The 19,528-nt window shown below is 37.7% G+C and overlaps 1 protein-coding gene across 5 annotated transcripts in view; it reads left to right on the forward strand.

The window, feature by feature from the left end:
• The first annotated feature begins 1,525 nt into the window (after positions 1-1,525).
• The window catches only part of IGSF11 (immunoglobulin superfamily member 11), a 121,285-nt gene continuing 103,282 nt past the window's right edge, over positions 1,526-19,528 (forward strand). For 2 of the 5 annotated variants that reach the window (XM_074331563.2, XM_074331564.2), the window contains exon 1: positions 1,534-1,893. In XM_074331563.2, the coding sequence (XP_074187664.2) occupies positions 1,842-1,893 (52 nt within the window). In that variant the 5' untranslated portion in view covers positions 1,534-1,841. Of the gene's footprint in view, positions 1,894-1,986; positions 2,128-19,528 lie in introns of those variants that run through there. The other 3 variants (XM_074331562.2, XM_019716775.3, XM_074331567.2) reach the window with 3 other exon arrangements.

Genomic DNA, 19,528 nt, shown 5'->3' on the forward strand with positions numbered 1-19,528 from the left:
GAAAAATCCTGCTCTGAGTAGCACCTGCCACACAGCAACTTCCCTGCTTTTCTCTTCATATTACCCTTATACTCTGCTCCGGACTGGGTTAGAAGGCAGGAATATATGCACGACAAGGTACGGAATCGGATTGGATGGAGAAAAAGAAATCTACTTGCCCTGGAGTTTAAAAGAGTAAGATTAAGCCCAGTGATGAAATCATAGTTGAAATTTTAAACTTGTTATTAATATCAAAGACTTTGTACTGTCATATTCTTTTCTTGCTATGAGAGATCTCATAAGGGATTCTAGCACATTTGAAGTAGTGAGCAAAATTGAGGTTATCTCTAGTTCATAATCAAAGTATACCTTTTCACTGTATTCTTGTTAAAGGTGACTGGCATTTCTGCATGTGTTCCCCCCCCCCTCCATTTTTACTTGAAATTATATCAGCAACATTTTTAAAAAAGAAAAAAATGCATCCATGTTTCCACCATCTTGATACTATTATTTTCATGTCTACATATATCTTCTAATCTTTGTCCAAATGTATAGATGTTTTACACATTTGCCTTTCTCCTGTGCATACTGTTTTCGTTCCTGAGTTGCTGTGGGAGGATTGTATCTGCCAAATGGGAGCTCAGAATTTCTGAATAGCCCCCAAAATCCTAATCTATACTGCTGTAGAAATTGACCAGAATGATCTGGCATTCCCTGGGCAGGTACGTCCTCAAATTTAGAAGGCTCAGGTTGGAGGCTGACACAGAAAGTGACTGTGGGGGCTGTAGGACACTGACCAGTGCCCTCAATAGAAAAGGAATGAAGATTAGGTTTTATATGGGAAGATATAGGTAGATATTTAGGTAAAATAATTTCGGACGCCAGCAAGGTCTGTCTTCCCACCCAACTAAAACAAACAAGAAGCAAAAATAAAAATCCAACCAAAGTAACAACCACCCCAATAAAAATCACCTCCTCACTAGTTAACAAATACTTGAAATTAGTTTAAGAAAGCTATACTATTTAAAATGGAAAAATTTTAAATATTATAAGTTAACGTCAAATTTTACTAAAGGGTCAGGAGAAGATGGTAGCCCCTGATAAAACAGGGAATGAGGAATATTAGTACAGCCGCTGCGCTCTTTTCAAGGGAGAAAGTGTAGTCAGGAGTCAGGTTCTTTCCGATTATTTAGGTTACAGAAGATAGGATTGAGAGAAAGTGAAATGGCCATCTGAAAACTACAACAGACAAGAATCTTCGGACGAAGACGGTGGAAAAGTCCCGCCAAGAGCTCTCTGGAGATGAGGACCACCCGTCTGGGCAGGGGGGTGGGGGGGTTCAGGGCCGGGGAGGGGACCCGACTGTGGGCGAGGAGGACAACAGCTTCTGGGTTCCCGGCGCTCGCTGGGGTGCGCGGGGGAGCGGATGGCACCGCGCACAGGTGGCCCGGGCCTCGCCAGCTGCGCGCAGCGATCGCTCCGCGGGTGGGCCGCCAGGCGTCGCGCTGGAGCGGTGGTTGCCCGGGAGACCGAGCGGAGCTAGTGGGCGGTGCGGTGCCCAGTGGAGCCCGGCTGCTGCCGGAGTAGCTGGGCTCGAGGTGGGGGGAGTGGCTCCCCCGGCGGCGTGGAGGGCCGTCGGGTCCTGGGGCAGCGCGTGGTGGCGGTGGCACTGCGGGGCGAGGCCGGCGAGCGCGGGCGGCGCGGGAGCTGCACTTGACTCACCTGCGTGTCCGGCGGTCCCAGCACCGCCGGGCGGACAGAGGCCGGGCGGCGGGTCAGGGAGGACCGAGAGCCCGGTCCGCGCCTCCGCTGCCGCGACGAGGAGCCGGGCGGGTGGCAGGCGCGCTCCCTGCGGCTCCGGGATGACTTCTCCCGGCTCTAGTTTGGCGCCGTTGCTGCTCCTCTCTCTGCAGGGTGAGTAGCCCGCTACGCCATCTGGGGCCAGGCTGGGCCGGCGGCCCGGGCAGAAGCTGTCTGGGGATCGCAAACAGCCTGCTCGCCCGTGCCAGGTCTTGGGAGCCCAACTTTTCAGGGGCCATATTCGTTGCTATCGACCGAGGCTCGCGCGCCCACCCGCCGCGGCTGCTGTCCCGCCGGCGCCCCCCTTCCCGGCCTCCCTCACAACCCAGGTGTTCCCTGATCAGAGAGGTAACTACACCTGCTACTTGGTTACGGTCCGTCCTGGGCCTGACTCTGACCCCGCTTTGCTCCTTTTTAGATTATGGACTCCGGTATTTACGAGGTCCAGTGAGAAGCAGTATTTAGAATCAGTTTCCGTTACCAGGTGGCTCCAGGAAAACTAGATGCCTTTAAAATAATTTAGAAAACTTTAAATTGTATCTTTACCATAACCTTTAACGAGTATATGCAGGTTTTCCTGAAAAGTTGATCTTTATTTAAAAAAATAACTATACAGTGTGCTACACTATATTCGAAAGCGATAATTTATTTTTTTATATGCTAGTTTCTTCCCCAAAGGATTTAAATTGGCTTACAAAAATACATAGAATATAAATAACAGTATTAAAACACAAGGAATAAACGTGTTTAATTTTCTTGTTAACGGATTTTCAAATATGTATTTAAATTTTTCTACTCTAACCTTTCTTACATTTTACTTTCTATGAATAGCCATCATATTTAAACTCTGATTTTCATCTTATAAGTGCCCTTTTCTTTTGTGAGTGCATTGTCTTGTGGAATCAAATTTTCTCTCTCATTTAATTGATTGTTAACATTTACTGAGATTTATTCTGAAGGGTTTGATTTAAAAAGCAGGTTCAATGATTGCTGGAATATTGTGGTTAACCCTGTTTTTTTTTTTTTTTTTCATCCCTCGTGGAGATATCAGTATGTTTCCCATACTTTTATGGTCTTATTTGAACTGGTAATGTACCCCTAAATCTTTAAGTAACCTAATATTAGCTGACTTAAATTGTACAAATTCTTATAGTGGGGGAGAAAGGAATATAAAACTTTGTATACCTTTTCCATAGAAGCCAGTGAAGGAAATGGTCAAAATTGCAGATAACTTTTGTGGTGTTCAGGAGGTATAGTTTTAGTGATTGTGTATGATAATAAAATGACATCAATGTGTACTTCCAAATTAATTTTGTCTGGTTACCAGTTTGAGAGAGCCAACATTTTTCTCTGTCCTACTTCCTTCAAGTGTGAAATAAAATTCAATAAATGGGCTTTTTATACAATCCCTTGGACATAACTGAAAATATTATAAAGACTACTATAAGAACAGCTGAAATTTATGGTAAAAAATCTGTTGTTGACCTTTGTATATTATAATAAATATCACTCTTTTTGTAAATAGCATTTGTACATAGTTTGTTTTTTAATTATTAGGCAGTACTTTTAAAGCTTTGATGTAGTTCGCAGAATCAGCCTTACAAGGTCATCTGCTTTGTTTTTTTCTTTCAGCAGAACTATTCCTAAGCTATCCAAAGATGTTTTTAAAGACTTCCAGGGACATTTCAGCCTTCATGATAATTTGTTATGTAAAGGCACTTTTCAACATCAAAAATGAAAAAATGTGCTCATATGTTCAACAGATTTTTACTGAGTTACTCAGAAGTTTGGGTGTCTGGTGGGGAGGGATGGTGGTGGAAGACAAAGATGCACGAGAGTTTGTCCACAGCCCTTAAGGCATTTGCAGTTTTAAAACAGGCTGTAAACATGCACAAATGATTTATGATAGAAGGAATATATGATAAGTGCCGTTTATTAATGGTGATATCAAGGAAGACTTGATGGAAACGTTTACTTTTAATCTGGACTTGGAATAAGTTGGGTTTGAGTTGACTGAGATGGCTGTGATTGGGCTTTTCTAGCCAAAGCAGCAGCTTGGACAAAGGATATGAAATCAAAGTGCAGGGGCATATTCTGGAAAGACTAACCTTCTAGCTGCTAGAGCAGGAGATTGTACAAAGAAGAAAAGGCTAAGAAGATAGTTACAGGACAGTAGAGAGCCTTGAAAGCTGAGTTTGGAATTCATTCAGTAGGCCATGGAAAGGTCACTGATAATTCAGTTTTCTTAAGATAGGGAGGGGAAGAGGGTGAACAGTTATTGTCTAGCATAACAGTCTTCTGGAGAATACCTAGAGTCCTGACTATATTACGTTCTTGAACCAGTCAATGGCAAAGTTGGTTGGAATGAATTTGGGCTCATCTTTAGGACTTCCAATGTGGAATGAGGGGGAGGAGTGGAGATCTGAACAAAGTTGCTTCCGTTATGAAGAAGGAAAAGGGAAATGGTTGTTAGATAACCATCGTAGCAGTGGCCACCGCAATGACATAATGCACTGAAGATAGAAATAGAGAGTGTCTTAAATTTTTGAAAGAAAATAGATGTCAAGAATTTTCTGTTTTATATTTGTTTAAATCTCTGTGGAGGAACTTCAAAGGATATTTGAAGAGTTAACTACTATATAGTTCTACCAATGGATTAGATATATCTAAAGTGTTTCTTGTACAACTTGTGATTCCTTAAAATAGTGGATAACGTTCCAGAATCTGAGAAAATGTGTAAAAAGAAAGAAAAGTCCATATAAAATGAAATGAAATTGAGTTATGAGCCTAAATGTTAATATTATGAAAAATTCATTGTAAACTTCAATTTCATGGCTCTAACATTAATTAGGTAACTGTTTTGGAAGGATTCACTTTTTAGTGAAAAATCTGTAGTTTGACCTACATGAAAGGTGACAGCCACTAGATGAAAATTTTAGAGAAATGAAGCTTAATACACTGTATATTGGACATGGACTATTCAGGTATCAATTTAAATATTAAATCACCAAGCGCTTGTGAAATGTTATGCTTAGAACTCTTGTCAGACCCAAGGTAATGATGCCATGGGCAAAGACTTTTCCCCCCAGTGACAATATGTGGCACATTTTCAAATGTGTTTTCACACTTTGATAGTGGAAACATTTATAATGAAAAGTCTCATTTGACTCTTCATGCTTAAGCCATGTGATTTAGTGTTAAACAAGGTGATGTGCTGGTACACAAGACTCTTTAGTTGTAGGGAGTCAGAACAAGGGACGGGACATCCTGGCTGAGTTGGGAGGGAGAAAGTTGGGAAAATTGTGGTGTTCCCACTTAAATTGATCTGTAACTAGTTTATTTAGAATAGATTTGTATCTACATTATTTGTATCTACATTGTTTCTACACTAATGATAATCAATTTGTGTATTTGACGCATATTGAGGTAGGATTGCTGGCTTTCTGGTAGTCCAGTCACTGCACATTCCCTCCTTTGTTTGATGAGGACTACTTGGCACTCACACAACCCACCCTTGCATTTTGAGGGCAGCTCTCAGAACAGCTGGACGCTCTGAAATCCTCCCTTCATCATACTTTGAGAGTCACTGGTTTCAGAGAGGTTGTCAGTTCTTGGGTGGTGTTCAAAATACCATCTGATTTGAGCTGATTTGGTCTTAAAAGTGGAAAGTTAATTAGTTTACTTAGGAGTTAAGCTGATCTTACTAAATTGTGGAAGGATTTTTTTCCTTTTTATTAAAGTTTGGGTAACTGATTCCCTCTGTACCTTGTTTCCTACCACCTAAGAAAGAGACTGTAGTAGTAATTTGCGTTTGTGATGGTTTTAAAATTGTAGAAATGTTAAGTCAGTCGGAGAGAGAAAATCTGTTTCCTAATTTCACAAACAATAGATTCAGCCATTGGTCTGATACCAGTTTGTCTTTACCATTGTCGGATACCACACGGATGCTATATGGTGTGGCTGTGCCAAATGTGTTATAGGAAGATCACATTTTAATAAATATCACTGAAATTTTTATGTTTATCTATTTTTATTTTTTATTAGTTTCAGGTGTACAAAACAACATAATGATTAAACATTGACACCCCTCACAAAGGGATAGTCCCCCTCCCAGTCTACTACCCCTCTGACATTGTATACAGCTGTTACTATACCATTGACTATATTCCGTATGCTATACCTTATTTCCTGTGACCACACACACACACACACACACACACACGTATACATATAAATTATAATTGATATTCAGTAACATTCTGTATCAGCTTTAGGTGTACAGCACTGTGGTCAGGCGCACAATCTATGAAGTGATCCTTGGATAAGTCCAGTACCCATCTGGCACCCTACATAATCTATACAGCATTATTGATTATATTCCCCACACTGTATTTCACATCCTCGTGACTACTTTGTGACTACCAATTTGTACTTTCTAATCCCTTCACCTCCCCTACCCCCAACACCCTTCCTATTAGCAACCATCAGTTTTTTCTCTGTATCTCTGAGTCTGTTTCTGTTTTATTTGCTCGATTATTCTGTTCACATATAAGTGAAATCATACGTATTTGTCTTTCTCAGTCTGATTTATTTCACTTAGCATAATAGTCTCTAGGACCATCCATGTTGTTGCAAATGGTAACATTTCATTCTTTTTTTATGGCAGAGTAATACTCCATTGTATAAATGTGCCACAATTTCTTTATTCAATCGTCTATTGGTGGGTGTTTCCATATCTTGGCTATTGTGAATAGTGCTGCAATACTCGTATGAATATTTTCCTGAAGGCCAATACCATGCCTGGCACATAGTAAGAGCTCAGTAGATACTTGTGAATGAATTGAGTGGTTACTAATATAAGTGATAATCCTCTGTGTTTGGAGTACCTGAAAAGAATGTGTTTTTCTCTTTTAAATAAAAATATAATTTTTGTTAAAATTTTCTCTAGGAATTTGGCGTGACTGTCAGCTTCAACTTCAATCTTAATATATATTTTGTAGAACAGAGGTGATAGGGATATATTTTCACATTCTTTTAAAATTCTATGACTTTGGAAGTTTATTTAAAAATGCAATACTTACAGATCTTTCAAAAGTGATTCTTAACTTATCTTTAGACCTAAAACTTTGAAGTTGTCTATTTTTGAAATACATTTTCCTAAGAAATTTCCAAAGGTTTTGCTCCATTTAATAAAGAATATCTTGGACTTTGGGGAATTCACTTAGAACTTTGAAGTTTCCCATTTCCATGTCTGGTACTTTTAGTCCCGAGGGCCTGTATGTTAGAACTAGTCGCCTGAGAACAGAGATAATGAAAATAACTCCTAGTCTAGGGTAGTCTAAGCTCAAGCTCCCCCTCCCCACATCATGTGTCTAAAGTACGAGGGGTGTTATTTTAGAAATAGGAGCATTAACTACAGCAACACCATGTAGCAGTATTATAACCTATTCCCAGTAGAGATTGTCATTTGTCCTCCCCTCCCATTCCCTTCCCTTCTCATGAAGTCGGCATGTTTCCAGCCACAGTTTCTTCCAGCTATGATTCATTTCCTTATGGACCAGTCTCTCTCAGTCTGCAGTGGTGTTTATAGCTCTCAAAAATGTCAAAAGTCTTCAACTAATCTTAGCCACATTGTTGACCCTGTGCCCAAAGATGCCTGAAGTGACATCAAAACATCGATCATAATACTTAATCTTTGTTTCTTTGGACCAGGTCTATCACTACCAGTTTTGCAACTTCTGTCAGCCTCTATGGGTCAAGATCATTTGGTAGAACACAAAATTAATGGCAGAAAGAGCAGTTGGAGTGTAGTAAACATCACTTGTTGATGAATATATTCAAATCAGGTTAGCGTTTTAGGCTTTCATTGGTTAAGAAAGCTTGTAGTACAGTTCATATTTGCATATTGCCCACGTGTAACTCCAGAGTACTGTCCTAACATTTGTTGGCCAAGACTTAAGGCAGTGTGCAGAACATCTGAAAAATGTGTTAACAGTATACCACAGATTCTCAAACTTTTGTCCTTAAAGATTTTTGGGGGTTTGAAGATTATTGAGAGTGACAAAGAGCTTTTCTTTGTGTGGATTATGTTTATCAGTATTTACCATATTGGAAACCAAAAGTGAGAAAATGTAAAAATATTAATCAATTTAAAAACAACGATAACTCCATTTATGTTGACATTAATAATGCATTTTTGTGATAAGTTAGTTTTTTTTCCAAAACCAAAAATTATTAGCGAGAAGAGTGGCACAGTTTTACATTTTTGGAAATCTGTTTCATGTCTGGCTCATTAGAAGACAGCTGGATTCCCCTATGGGCTTCTTCATTAAGTTTATTATAATGTATTGTCTTGGTTTGGTTGAAATGTATGATGAATATATGGCCTCACACACATATGTAGTTGGAAGAGGAAGGAGTATTTTGATTGCATTTGCAAATAATTTTGTATATTATTCTTTGATATTCCACCAAAACTCAGTAGGTAGTTTCTTAAAGATTGGTTGCAATGCAGAATCAGAAATGATTTCAATAAACATTTCTCCCTCTGTTATATTAAAAATTGATTGGTTTATCTTATCCTTATCCTTTGAATGGATCTTTTATTCGTGCATGATTTTTTAGTTACATTATACATTGATAATTTAGCTCACAATGGCAGATACAAGTTTTCCAAATTTTAATTATTTCCTTGAATTGACAACAAACAGCTGTCAGAGATTTCTCTTAAAGTGATAGTCTATTTTGTTCAATTTTGAGAAAATATCTGCCAAATACCTAAGTCTGAATAACTATAGTCTGTCTGTGAGTTGTTCTTTCCAGTAAAAACGCTGATCCAAGAAAAAAGCGATTAATTCAGCTTTGAGCTCCACCAGGGCTTTTCCTTAGGACAGTCATTTTGCTTTGGTATGCAACACAAGAGATGTATGTTTCACACTACCCGTTTTGTCACAAGGAATATTATAAAAGGTCAAGATTTAATAAAATTACTGTTACTGCTTCATCAAAGGCATTCTTTAGTGAAACTGGATTTTCTTTTATAACCATAAGTGCATGACAGAGAAAACTACAATGACTTTGAGTACAGTTCAGTGCCAGTGCCTTGATTTGTATGGAGGCGCCAGCAAGTACACCCACCACTGCATCTGCACCGTCCGTGCAAATGTCAACACAGGCAAAAAGGCAAATTACATTTTACCATTATGAAGAAAATAGCTTTAATCGTACACATTTTCTGAAAGGGTCTTGGAGACCCTCATGGGTCCGGGAACTATAGTAATTGAAACTCCAGTGGATGTTAGATTTTTTAAAAAATTATTTTAGAGACAAATAGCCACACAATAATTTCATGCTGTGTGAGATTGTATGCATGTATGTATGCGTGTATTAAATGGAGTATGTATGTATTATTTTAAAGTAAATAATAAACTCATTTAAAATTCTTTATTTTTGTATTATAGTTTTTTAAAATTACAACAGTAGCATCTCCTAGGCATAAAAATTCAAACAATGCAGAAGATGTGTTTAAAAATGGACTCATATCCCACCTCCACCCACTGAGTTCTCTGGTTCAGCTGTGCATTGTTCCAGACCTTTTTCTAATTACAAACAAAGCCTGCATGTACATGTATTTTTTTTTTTAATGCCATAAATATTGTTCTACAACTTATTATAAAAAACATAACAATTTAGTATGGGCATCTTGCCACATCTGTTACAAGGATCTACCTTATTGTTTTTAATGACCTAAGTTTCTTATTTCATAACAAGTCTATACCATAATTTGTTTAATTGTTTTCCCGTTGTTGGACATTTATGTTGTTTCTAAATTTTTGATATTAATGATGTTATAGTGAACATCCTTGTATGTGTAACCTATAAATCTGTGTAGGTATTTCTTCAGTCTAGCTGGCCCAAAGTGGAATTGTTTGGATGTACATAGTTAGCAAATAAGGGAGACAACAGCATTGTGTAACAACTTTGCATAGTCAGACATACTGGGTTTGAATTCCTGACTTGTCGTTTATTTGCTGTCTGACTTTGGTAATGTTGTAATGTCCCGAGCGCTTGAGTTGGATTATCCTGTAGCGTGTACGTGGCCCTCTCAGTGCATTAAGAAGTACTAAATTAAAGGAAATGATGTATCTTTAAAGTCTCTAGCATAATGCCTGGCAGGGAGAAAATGCTTGGTTAGTGGCAGTTACTGTTACAAGGATCGATCAGCCCCAACTTGAGTCAGGAGGTCAGAGTTCTATCCGGGAGGTACCAATGGAGGAGGTGTGACCTGGGAGACATCAGACAATTTTCCCCGCCAGCTTTCATTTGCAAAATGAGGGAGTGACATTAGGTAATGTCCTGTTCTTTTCCAGCTCTGTAATCTTGTGATTCTTTGATTTGGCTTCCAAGTATTGAGAATATTGTCAACAAAATAAGCTGGAGGTAATAGGTAGCTGGTTTTAACATATTCGTAAAACTGTTTTAAAAAATAGTTACTTGACTTCCCATTCCCCTCTCCTTCCATCACTATAATGAGACTTTATGGTGATATTTATTCTAGGTATTAAAAGCATCTTTATCTGTTGTAGAAAGATTATAAAAAGTGGCTTTCAAATATAAAGAATTTTACTTTTAAATTTTATTTAAAAATTGATTTCTGTTCACTTTATCTTAAGCTATGTATGTATCTCTTTATTCTTTTAAATAAATCCTGTATATCATAGACAGATCTTGTATGTGTCAGAAAAGGGTCAGTTGTAAGCAGGCTGTAAATATGACAAAAATTTCCTTTTTACCACAATCACTGTATTCCGGCCCCTTAACTTGATTTTTATGACCTTTATCTACTTTTCTATCATAATGACTTTTTTTTGGTCTAAGCCAGGTGTTAGGTATCTAAAACTTATCTATGCTGGGTTACTTGATGAATATAGATGCTTTAGTATTGCTATTATTTATTAAAAGTGAAAAGCCTGTGAGCTTTTAAAAAACAGTAAGTTTTAGTCAGGGTGGTAGTGATACTTAAACCGAAAGCTTTGGAGGGGTGTGATTAGGGCACATCTTAATTCTGATTCTAGGTTGTATGTCATCAGTAGTGTTGCCCAGTTGTTCTTTTTGCATTTTCATGAAAGAGAATATTTTTACACGAAGCCAGGTAGTCCCCAAAATGGGCAGTTAGTCACATTGGCAGAGCTTTCAAAATAATTTTGAGATTCACAAACTCACTGCCTATTGTGTTATCTTGATAAATATAATTTGTTTTCAGATCATTCAATTTTTCCTGAAACTAAACCACACTAGTTCTTGAATTATGTACTCCACAATAGTTATAGAAACTTAAACATGATTTGTTTTCATGAAAATATTTTCTGAAATTGTGACTTTTAATTTTTCCGCATTTGTGATTCCATTGTCCTCAGAGCAAGATGTGTTTTAGTTGCTCTTTGATCAATCTATATTTCCAGTTTCTGTCTTAGTATTTGCACTTACTTGGACAAATTAATCGTGCCCTACCTCTTCCCCAGTTATTTCGTATTCAGGGGGGTTGAGTTGTCTTTCTTATTAGTAAGAAAGTGTAATGTGTGAGCCGCATGGAGCTGGACCAGTGAGGTCTCTTAGAGCCCCTTAATTCCATAATGTCCTTGATCTGATGAAGCCGCTCAGTAAATCTCTTCACAATTTCCATGACCAAGCCATCTGCCTGCATTAAAATAAATCAAATCTGCTTACTCCTTCAATGTCTAACAACTATTCTATAAACTGATGAAGAAGACCAACGACACGAAAATAATTTGCAATTTTGAGCACTTCCTCTTGAATTCTCGGTTTAGACTCTTTAGACACAGTGGAAGCTGGCATTCCAGCTTTCTCTTTGACTTGAGAAAAAGGGTAATGGATCCCTTTCCCCACTCCTTTTATTGCATTTATCCTATGTGTGGCCGGAGAACTAATTCAGCTTTTCCGCATTTAGATTGAACATCAGAAAACCTTTACTTGCCCTTCTAGTTTATGCATGCTAGCTGATTAGGTAATTTTATATATGGCAGTTTGCATATATATATGCTATGTTGAAATCTCAGACAGACTGATTTTGTGTCTGGCCCACGCTTCCGACACTGTCCAGACTTTGGAGACTGTAGATTGTGGCAGCATCACACCGTACAGGTACATGACCCCATGGCCTGTACCTAGGTAAAAACCTTTTTTTTTTTTAATACCTGAAACCATGGAATCTTTAAAATATTTCTTCTTAGTGTTCTAAACTTCTTACTATCCTTTCTTTCCTTTCCATCTTCATTAGTTTATATCCTTATCATTTTAAGTTTACATTATTCCAACAGTTTTCTAGCTGCTCTTCACCTTTCTTCTCTTTGATCCATCCTTTGCTCTCTGTCAGGTTCCTTTTCTGTCAAACACTGCTTGCATTATATTCCTCTCTTCCTTCAACAATAGCCACAGCAAACCCCAAAAATCTTAAAGGATATATTCCAAAGGTTTTAGAGTATCATTCAGGGCCCTCTATGGCTTTCTACTCTTCCCCACCCCACCCATCATGTTTCCACTGCCCTCTATTAATGCTCTGAGCTTACCTGCCTCTGCAGTTGCTCACATTTCCCACCCACTTCTGGTTGGTCTGAAATACCTCATCTCCTTCACTTGATATCCATGCTACCTACGCTTTCAGACCCAGCTCTAACCTGTTTCCTCTGAGAGTGACTGCCTTACATTCTGGGATGACTTCTCAGCAAGAGATTTTTTCTCTTATAGTTTCCTTAGCAATGAGTTTGTCTGCTCCCTTGGAGGCACCTCTAAGCTGCAGTGTCTTGTTCTCTTACTCTTTCTTGCAAGCTCCACAAGGTGAGCACTTTGTGCAGTGCACCCGGCAGATGCTTAATTTATTGAGTGAATGGATGAAGTTTAGATCTTTTCTTCCTCGCAGTCTTTTATCCTGTTATTAGGTAATAGACGATCCAGTTCTCTCATTTTACAGGCTGAAAGTTGAAATTCTTCTGTACATGAAATTGAGATATTCATGTGAACTTTAAAGTTTTTACTGAAGCATAGACATTTCTCATTCTCAAAAAACGATCCAAAACATTCTTTTGTGCTGCAGATTGAATTTGCATTTCAATTGTGTTCCAATTTTGAACAGGTTAATACCGTTTCTGAGCCTTTTCCTTTATGTGAACTAAGCTTGCAGTAGCTTCCCACTGTCTTCTAACATCTTCCTGCTGCCTTTCTCTATACTTCGTTCATTCCACTGAAGATCATTGACTTATATATAGGCAGTTATTTTCTTTGATTATGATGTATTTCAAAGCTACTATGTTTATTAGAAAAGACAGTCGTGATGGGCAAAATTTTTAACAAGTGTATTATACACAAAAATAGTATAGAAATATTAAGAGTACCACTTAATGAATTGTTGTAAGTGAATACACAAAAATGAATATGTGTAACCATCATCCAGATCCAAAGACAGAGCATTGCCAACACCCAGTAGTCAGTCCCCCAGTGTCCCTCTCAATCGCCCTGCCATTCCCTGTTTCCCAAAGGTAACCACTTTTTGACTTCTAACACCAGGAATTAGTTTGCCTATTTTTGAAATTTATACAAATGGAATCATCCATATTCATTATGCATTCTTTTGTGTCTGGTTTTTAAAATATAACATCCACGTTGTTACGTGTAGCTGTAATTTCTTCACCTGCATTACATGACAGCACTGCATTGCATGCATACACCATGGTATCAATTTAGCTGTCCTACTACTGATAGACAGACATTGGGTTGTTTCCAGTTTTGGCCTATTACGGATAATGCTGGTGTGAACGTCCTTGTACGGGTTTTGATGCACGTCAAAGTGCACTTCTGTGAGTAGGTATACACCTAAGAAGCAGATTGCACATATTCAGCTTTAGTTGGACCTGCCATTTTCCCAAGGTGCTTATGCTGACCTTTGTGCCCACTAGCAGGGTATGAGAGCTTCGTTCCTCTGCCTTCTTGTGAACACCAGGTATTGTCATTTTTTTTTAACTTGAGCCATTCTGATGGGTGAATAATGGTGTCTCATTGTGTGTACATATTTGTAGGTGTTTTACACTTCCCTGATTACTAATGAGGTTGCTCACCTTTTCCCCTTTTTACTGACCATTTAGGTATTCTCTTTTGTAAATTGTCTGTTCAAGTCTTTTGCCAGTTTTTTAAAACAGCTTTATTGAGATATAATTTGCATACTGTATAATTTACCCATTTAAAGTATGTAATTCAATGGTTTTTGATGTATTAATTTTTAAGAATCGTGGTAACATATAACATAAAATTAGCCATTTTGACCACTTTTAAGTGTACGATTTAGTGACATTAAGCACATTTGCAGTGTTGCGCAACCATCATTACTATTTCCAAAACGTTTTCATAACCCCCAAATAGAAACTCCATTAATATCAAGCCCCTGGTAACATCTAATCTATTTTTATCTCTATGAATTTGCCTATTCTAGGTACCTCATATAGTGGAATCATACAATATTTGTCCTTTTGTGACTGGCTTATTTCACTTAGTATAGTGTTTTCAAGGTTCATCCATGTTATAACATGTTTCAGAACTTCATTCTTTTTCATGGTTGAATAATATTTCTTTGTACCGTGTTTCCCCGAAAATAAGACCTAGCCAGATAATCAGCTGTAATGCGTCTTTTGGAGCAAAATTTAATATAAGACCTGGTCTTATTTTACTATAATATAAGACCAGGTATAATATAATATAATATAACATAATATAATGTAATACCAGGTCTTATATTAATTTTTGCTCCAAAAAACTCATTAGAGCTGTTTGTCCGGCTAGGCCTTATTTTTGGGGAAACACGGTATGTATATACTGTATTTTGTTTATCCATTTATCTGTTGATAAACTTTTGGGCTTTCGCCAGTTTTTAAAATTAGAGAGTCTATATGTCTTTTCCCTTGATTTATAAAGTTTTAAAATGTTTTAAAAATATGTTTGTTATAATACTGGCACTTTATTGGTTATAAGCGTTGCAGAATCTTCTTTTACTCTGTGACTTGGCTTTTCACTGTTACTTTGGTGAGTTTTAAAGAATTCTTTAATTCCGTTTTAATGATTTTTCCTTTTTGAGGAGCACTTTCTATGTCTTGGTTAAGAATTCTTTGCCTAGCCCAATGTCATGAAGATAATCTCTGTTATATTCTAGAAGCTGTACTTACCTTTTATATTTTGACCTACTTCCCACCTGGAATTGATTTTTTTTGTGTGTGATGAGAGTTGGGAGTCAAGGACTAAAACTTAGGTTTTGAGATGGTTTATCTTTTTACATTTATGTCCAGTCTTTTTGGTTAGATAAGTTCTTTAATGTGGTTTTACATTTCATTTTACCTCCAGGTTCTAGTGCAGTGCCTTGTACATGATAAGTGATCAAGAAATGCTTCTTAACAAGGATTGGGCCATAAAGACTCATTTTCCAAAAGACACATGGGACCTAAACAGAACACTCTGAAACCTGATTTTATTCTTAAATAGTATTCATTTCCTCTTTACAGCATTATTGTCTTCTCTCCTTTTTTTTTTTTTTTGGTCTATTATTTCCCTCTTCTTTTTCTGTTGCCACTGCCTTCTTTATCGTCGTCATCTTCTTCATTAATTATCATCTTCATTATCTGGACCTGAGATGAAGTTGTACGTTTTATGAACTTAATTTTACCATTATATAGTAACTTCCTTTAAAAATAATAATTTTTGTTGTATAATAGCATTTTCTATTGTTGAGTACTTTGCATCATAACACCACCTTACGTTTGTTTTGTACAAGGAATTTTTAAAAGATGTTAATTTAAACAATTTTTACTTTATTCATTTTTATTGAGGTATAATTGACATGCAATATTTTTTTAGGTTCAGGTGTACAACATAATGATTCAACATTTGTAGATACTGTGACATGTTCACCACAATAAGTCTGTTTAACATCAATAAACGTACACATTACATTTTCTTTCCCTTGTGATGAGAACTTCTAAGATTTACTCCCTTAGGAACTTTCAAATATGCAATACAGTATTATTAACTATAGTCACCATGCTGTACATTATATCCCCATAAGTTGTTTACTTTATAAGTGGAAGTTTGTACATTTTCAAAATTTTCTTCACTCATTTTGCCCACCAGCACTCCTAGCTTCTGGCAACCACCAGTCTGCTCTCTGTTATCTGTGAGCTTGTTTTTTTTTCTTCTTTTTGTGTTTTTTTGTTTGTTTGTTTTGTAGATACATATAAGTGAGAGTATACAGTATTTGTCTTTCTCTGTCTGTCTTATTTCACTTAGCATAATGCCCTCAAGGTCTATCCTGTTTTCTCAGATGGTAAGATTTCCTTTTTTCGTGGCCGAATTATATTCCATTGTGTATATGTACCACATTTTCTTTATCCATTGATGGATACTTAGGTTTCCATATCTTGGCTATTGTAAATAATGCTGCAATGAACATGGGGGGGTGCATATATCTTTTCGTGTTACTGTTTATTTTCATTTCCTTCGGGTAAATATCCAGAGGTAGAATTGCTGGGTCATATGGTAGTTCTATTTTTAAATTTTTTAGGAACCTCCATACTGTTTTCCATAGTTGCTGCACCAATTTACATTCCCACCAACAGTGCACAAGGGTTCCCTTTTCTCTACATCCCCGCCAACACTTGTTATGTCATTTCTTTTTATTAAGAGCCATTCTAACAAGGAGGAGGTGATACCTCATTGTGGTTTTGATTTGAGTTTCCCTGATGATTAGTGATGTCGAGTACCTTTTCATGTACCTGTTGGCCATCTGTATGTCTTCTTTGGAAAAACATCTGTTCAGATCCTCTGCCCATTTTTTATCAGATTATTTTTTTGCTATTGAGTTTTATATGAGTTCTTCATCTCTTTTAGATATTAACTCCAATCAGATATATGGTATAATGTTTTCTCCCATTCCGTAGGCTGCTTTTTCATTTTGTTGATGGTTTCCTTTGCTGTGAAGAAGCTTTTTAATTTGACGTTCCACTTGTTTATTTTGCTTTTGTTGCTAAATGAAAAAATTCATCCCTAAGACTCACATCAAGGAGCTTAACGCCCATGTTTTCTTCTAGGCATTTTATGGTTTCAGTTCTTATATTTAAGTCATTAATCCATTTTGAATTAATTTTTGTGTATAGTGTAAGATAGTGACCAGTTTCATTCTTTTGCATATGACTGTCCAGTTTTCCCAACACTATCGAAGAGACTGTCCTTTTTGCATTATATATTCTTGGCTTCTTTGTTGTAAATTAATTAACCATATAGGTGTGGGTTTATTTCTGGGCTGTCTATTCTGTTCCATTGATCTATGTGTCTGTTTGTACAAGGAATTTTAACCTGTGGTCCATAAATGGTTTTCAGAAAAGTCACAGAAATTTTATGCAAAATTTAGTGCTGTATGCATTTGATATTTTTCTTTTTCCTGGGGAAAATATCTCAAGTTTCTAAAGTACATTCTTTTTAAAGCATATTTATTTTCCAATAAACCAATGAGAAACCTACTCCATGACACCACTGTACTAGGCGTTGTGGGTTATACAGAGTATTTAATGTGGTACCTGGTCTTGAGGAATTTGATACATGTGTAACAGTAGATATAATTATAAGTATAGTCTCAATATGGAGATTTATATGAATCAAAAAAGAGTAATTATGGAGCACTTGTTATCAGAATCTTGTGAGGAAATAGAAGTGCAGATAATGTAGTACTTAGAGTGTCAGGTAGAAGAAGATACAGCCAGAGAGTAGCTTGTGCACTGCCTGTCTGGTCTCTATCCCAGCCAGTGAGGCAAAACACCTTTGTTTCTTCTCTATTCAGCAGTTTTTAAGGAAAAATACAACCCCCCACCCCTAACACACACAAATGGAGGGTTTATTGTACTCCTGGCATCTGGAGGTAGAAAGATGAAAACAGTGTAGGGTTCAGTTTTCAAGACTTCATCCTCTAGTCTGAAAGACAAAGACGATTCCACTCATTATGCTGTAATGTGTTACGTTCATGGTATGAATGAAGTGCTGTCTGCTGCTCAATTTCCATTCTTGTTTTGACCAAGCCACACAATTTCCCTAGGTGGTGGGGTTCTTGGAGTCTGCAGACTTGGCAGCTGGCCACTTTCAGCAAGGGTTGGAGTGATGGCGTGAGGCAGCGGCCAAAGCAGGTGGAGTCTGAGGCAGTACTCCTGGCTCCCTCAGGGCCTGCGTTAAGTGTGTAAGATACCTACTGTGTTTCCCTGAAAATCAGACCTAGCCGGACCATCAGCTCTAATGTATCTTGGGACATTAATATAAGACCCGGTCTTATTTTAGTATAAGACCGGGAATAATATAATATAATATAATATAATATAATATAATATAATATAATATAATATAATAATATAATATAATATAATATAATATAATATAATATAATATAATATAATATAATACTGGGTCTTATATTAATTTTTGCTCCAAAAGACGCATTAGAGCTGATGGTCCGGCTAGGTCTTATTTTCAGGGAAACACAGTAGTAGTCCTGTGTGTCCTTGTGAGGGCACTGATAGAGGTCTGAGGTTAGAATGACGTCTGTGTGTGTAGGAATTTCAAGATCAGAGACAAATGTACAGGGATGGGAACTGGTACATACCTGCCACTATTTCCCCATTCAATGCCACCAGCACCACTATTGGAAAGAACACCCCCACAGAGGACCAGATGTACCTTACTGGTTACCTATCTAGGTGTAGCTGGTGAAGCTGCTCTACAGCAGAGGCCAGTGTAGACCCAGAGAACTTGGTGTGGGTATGAGGGCCACCTCCCTTCTCCTCTGCCTTGGGGTAGTTTGAGGACTCTCTCCTTCATGTAGTCAATATGCTCTTGAGAATCAGAATGAGGGGAAAGAAGTCTGAAAGGCCGAGCATTTATCTGAGCCATCCCCAAGGGACATCTGTGAGGTTATTTAAAGAGGCTATTCAAATTATTGGATGACTAGATCCAATTGATTTCAGTTTTCTCCCTAACCCCTGCCACTCCTGTGATTTGGGGGGTGGGTTGATAGGATTAGGTAAGAAAGAGTAAGAAGAGCATATCAATTTGGGAAAACATAGACTCCGCTTCTTTGCATATGCTTATTAACAAAGGAATGTACATTTTCTTATTGCTTTCCTCTTGAAAACATTTGGTTGAGATGCATGCCCATCCCACAGAATCTAGAGTTCTCATCTGTCCACATGCACCAAGCTTGAGCTCTGTCCTTGTTTTTAACTTCAGCTGATGTACCAACATGGCAGCAAGTGTGTAAGCAACTGCAAGAACCCATGCCACAGTGGTTTGTTGAATCTCAATAAATGATCGTTTCTTTCAAGAAAAGCCTCTTTATTCGCTTGATCACTTGGAGTGCTTTTCTAAAATACTTGGATTTGGCAGGCTGTTTTTGATGCTGAGGTGCCCACAGTGAACTGAATGTGGTTAAACAGCTTGGAACACTGGAGTTGAATAGGCTCTGGGCACATGTGCCAAAGGATGGCAAGCCAAGTCATCCTGCCTCCAGTGCCAGCTCTTGACGAGTTTCAGTTCTGCTGTCGCCTCCACTCTGGATGCCTCTCTAAGTCACACACATTTCTTCTGCTTTTTAGTGTTACAAGTTTCCAGTCTGGATGTCAAATTTCCATTAAGATCGCAGCTGCCATTGCTGGCTGCC

This window comes from Rhinolophus sinicus, chromosome 17, assembly GCF_057876585.1.
Source record: "Rhinolophus sinicus isolate RSI-liver-muscle chromosome 17, RSI-T2T, whole genome shotgun sequence".
Classification (NCBI taxonomy): Eukaryota; Metazoa; Chordata; class Mammalia; order Chiroptera; family Rhinolophidae; genus Rhinolophus; species Rhinolophus sinicus.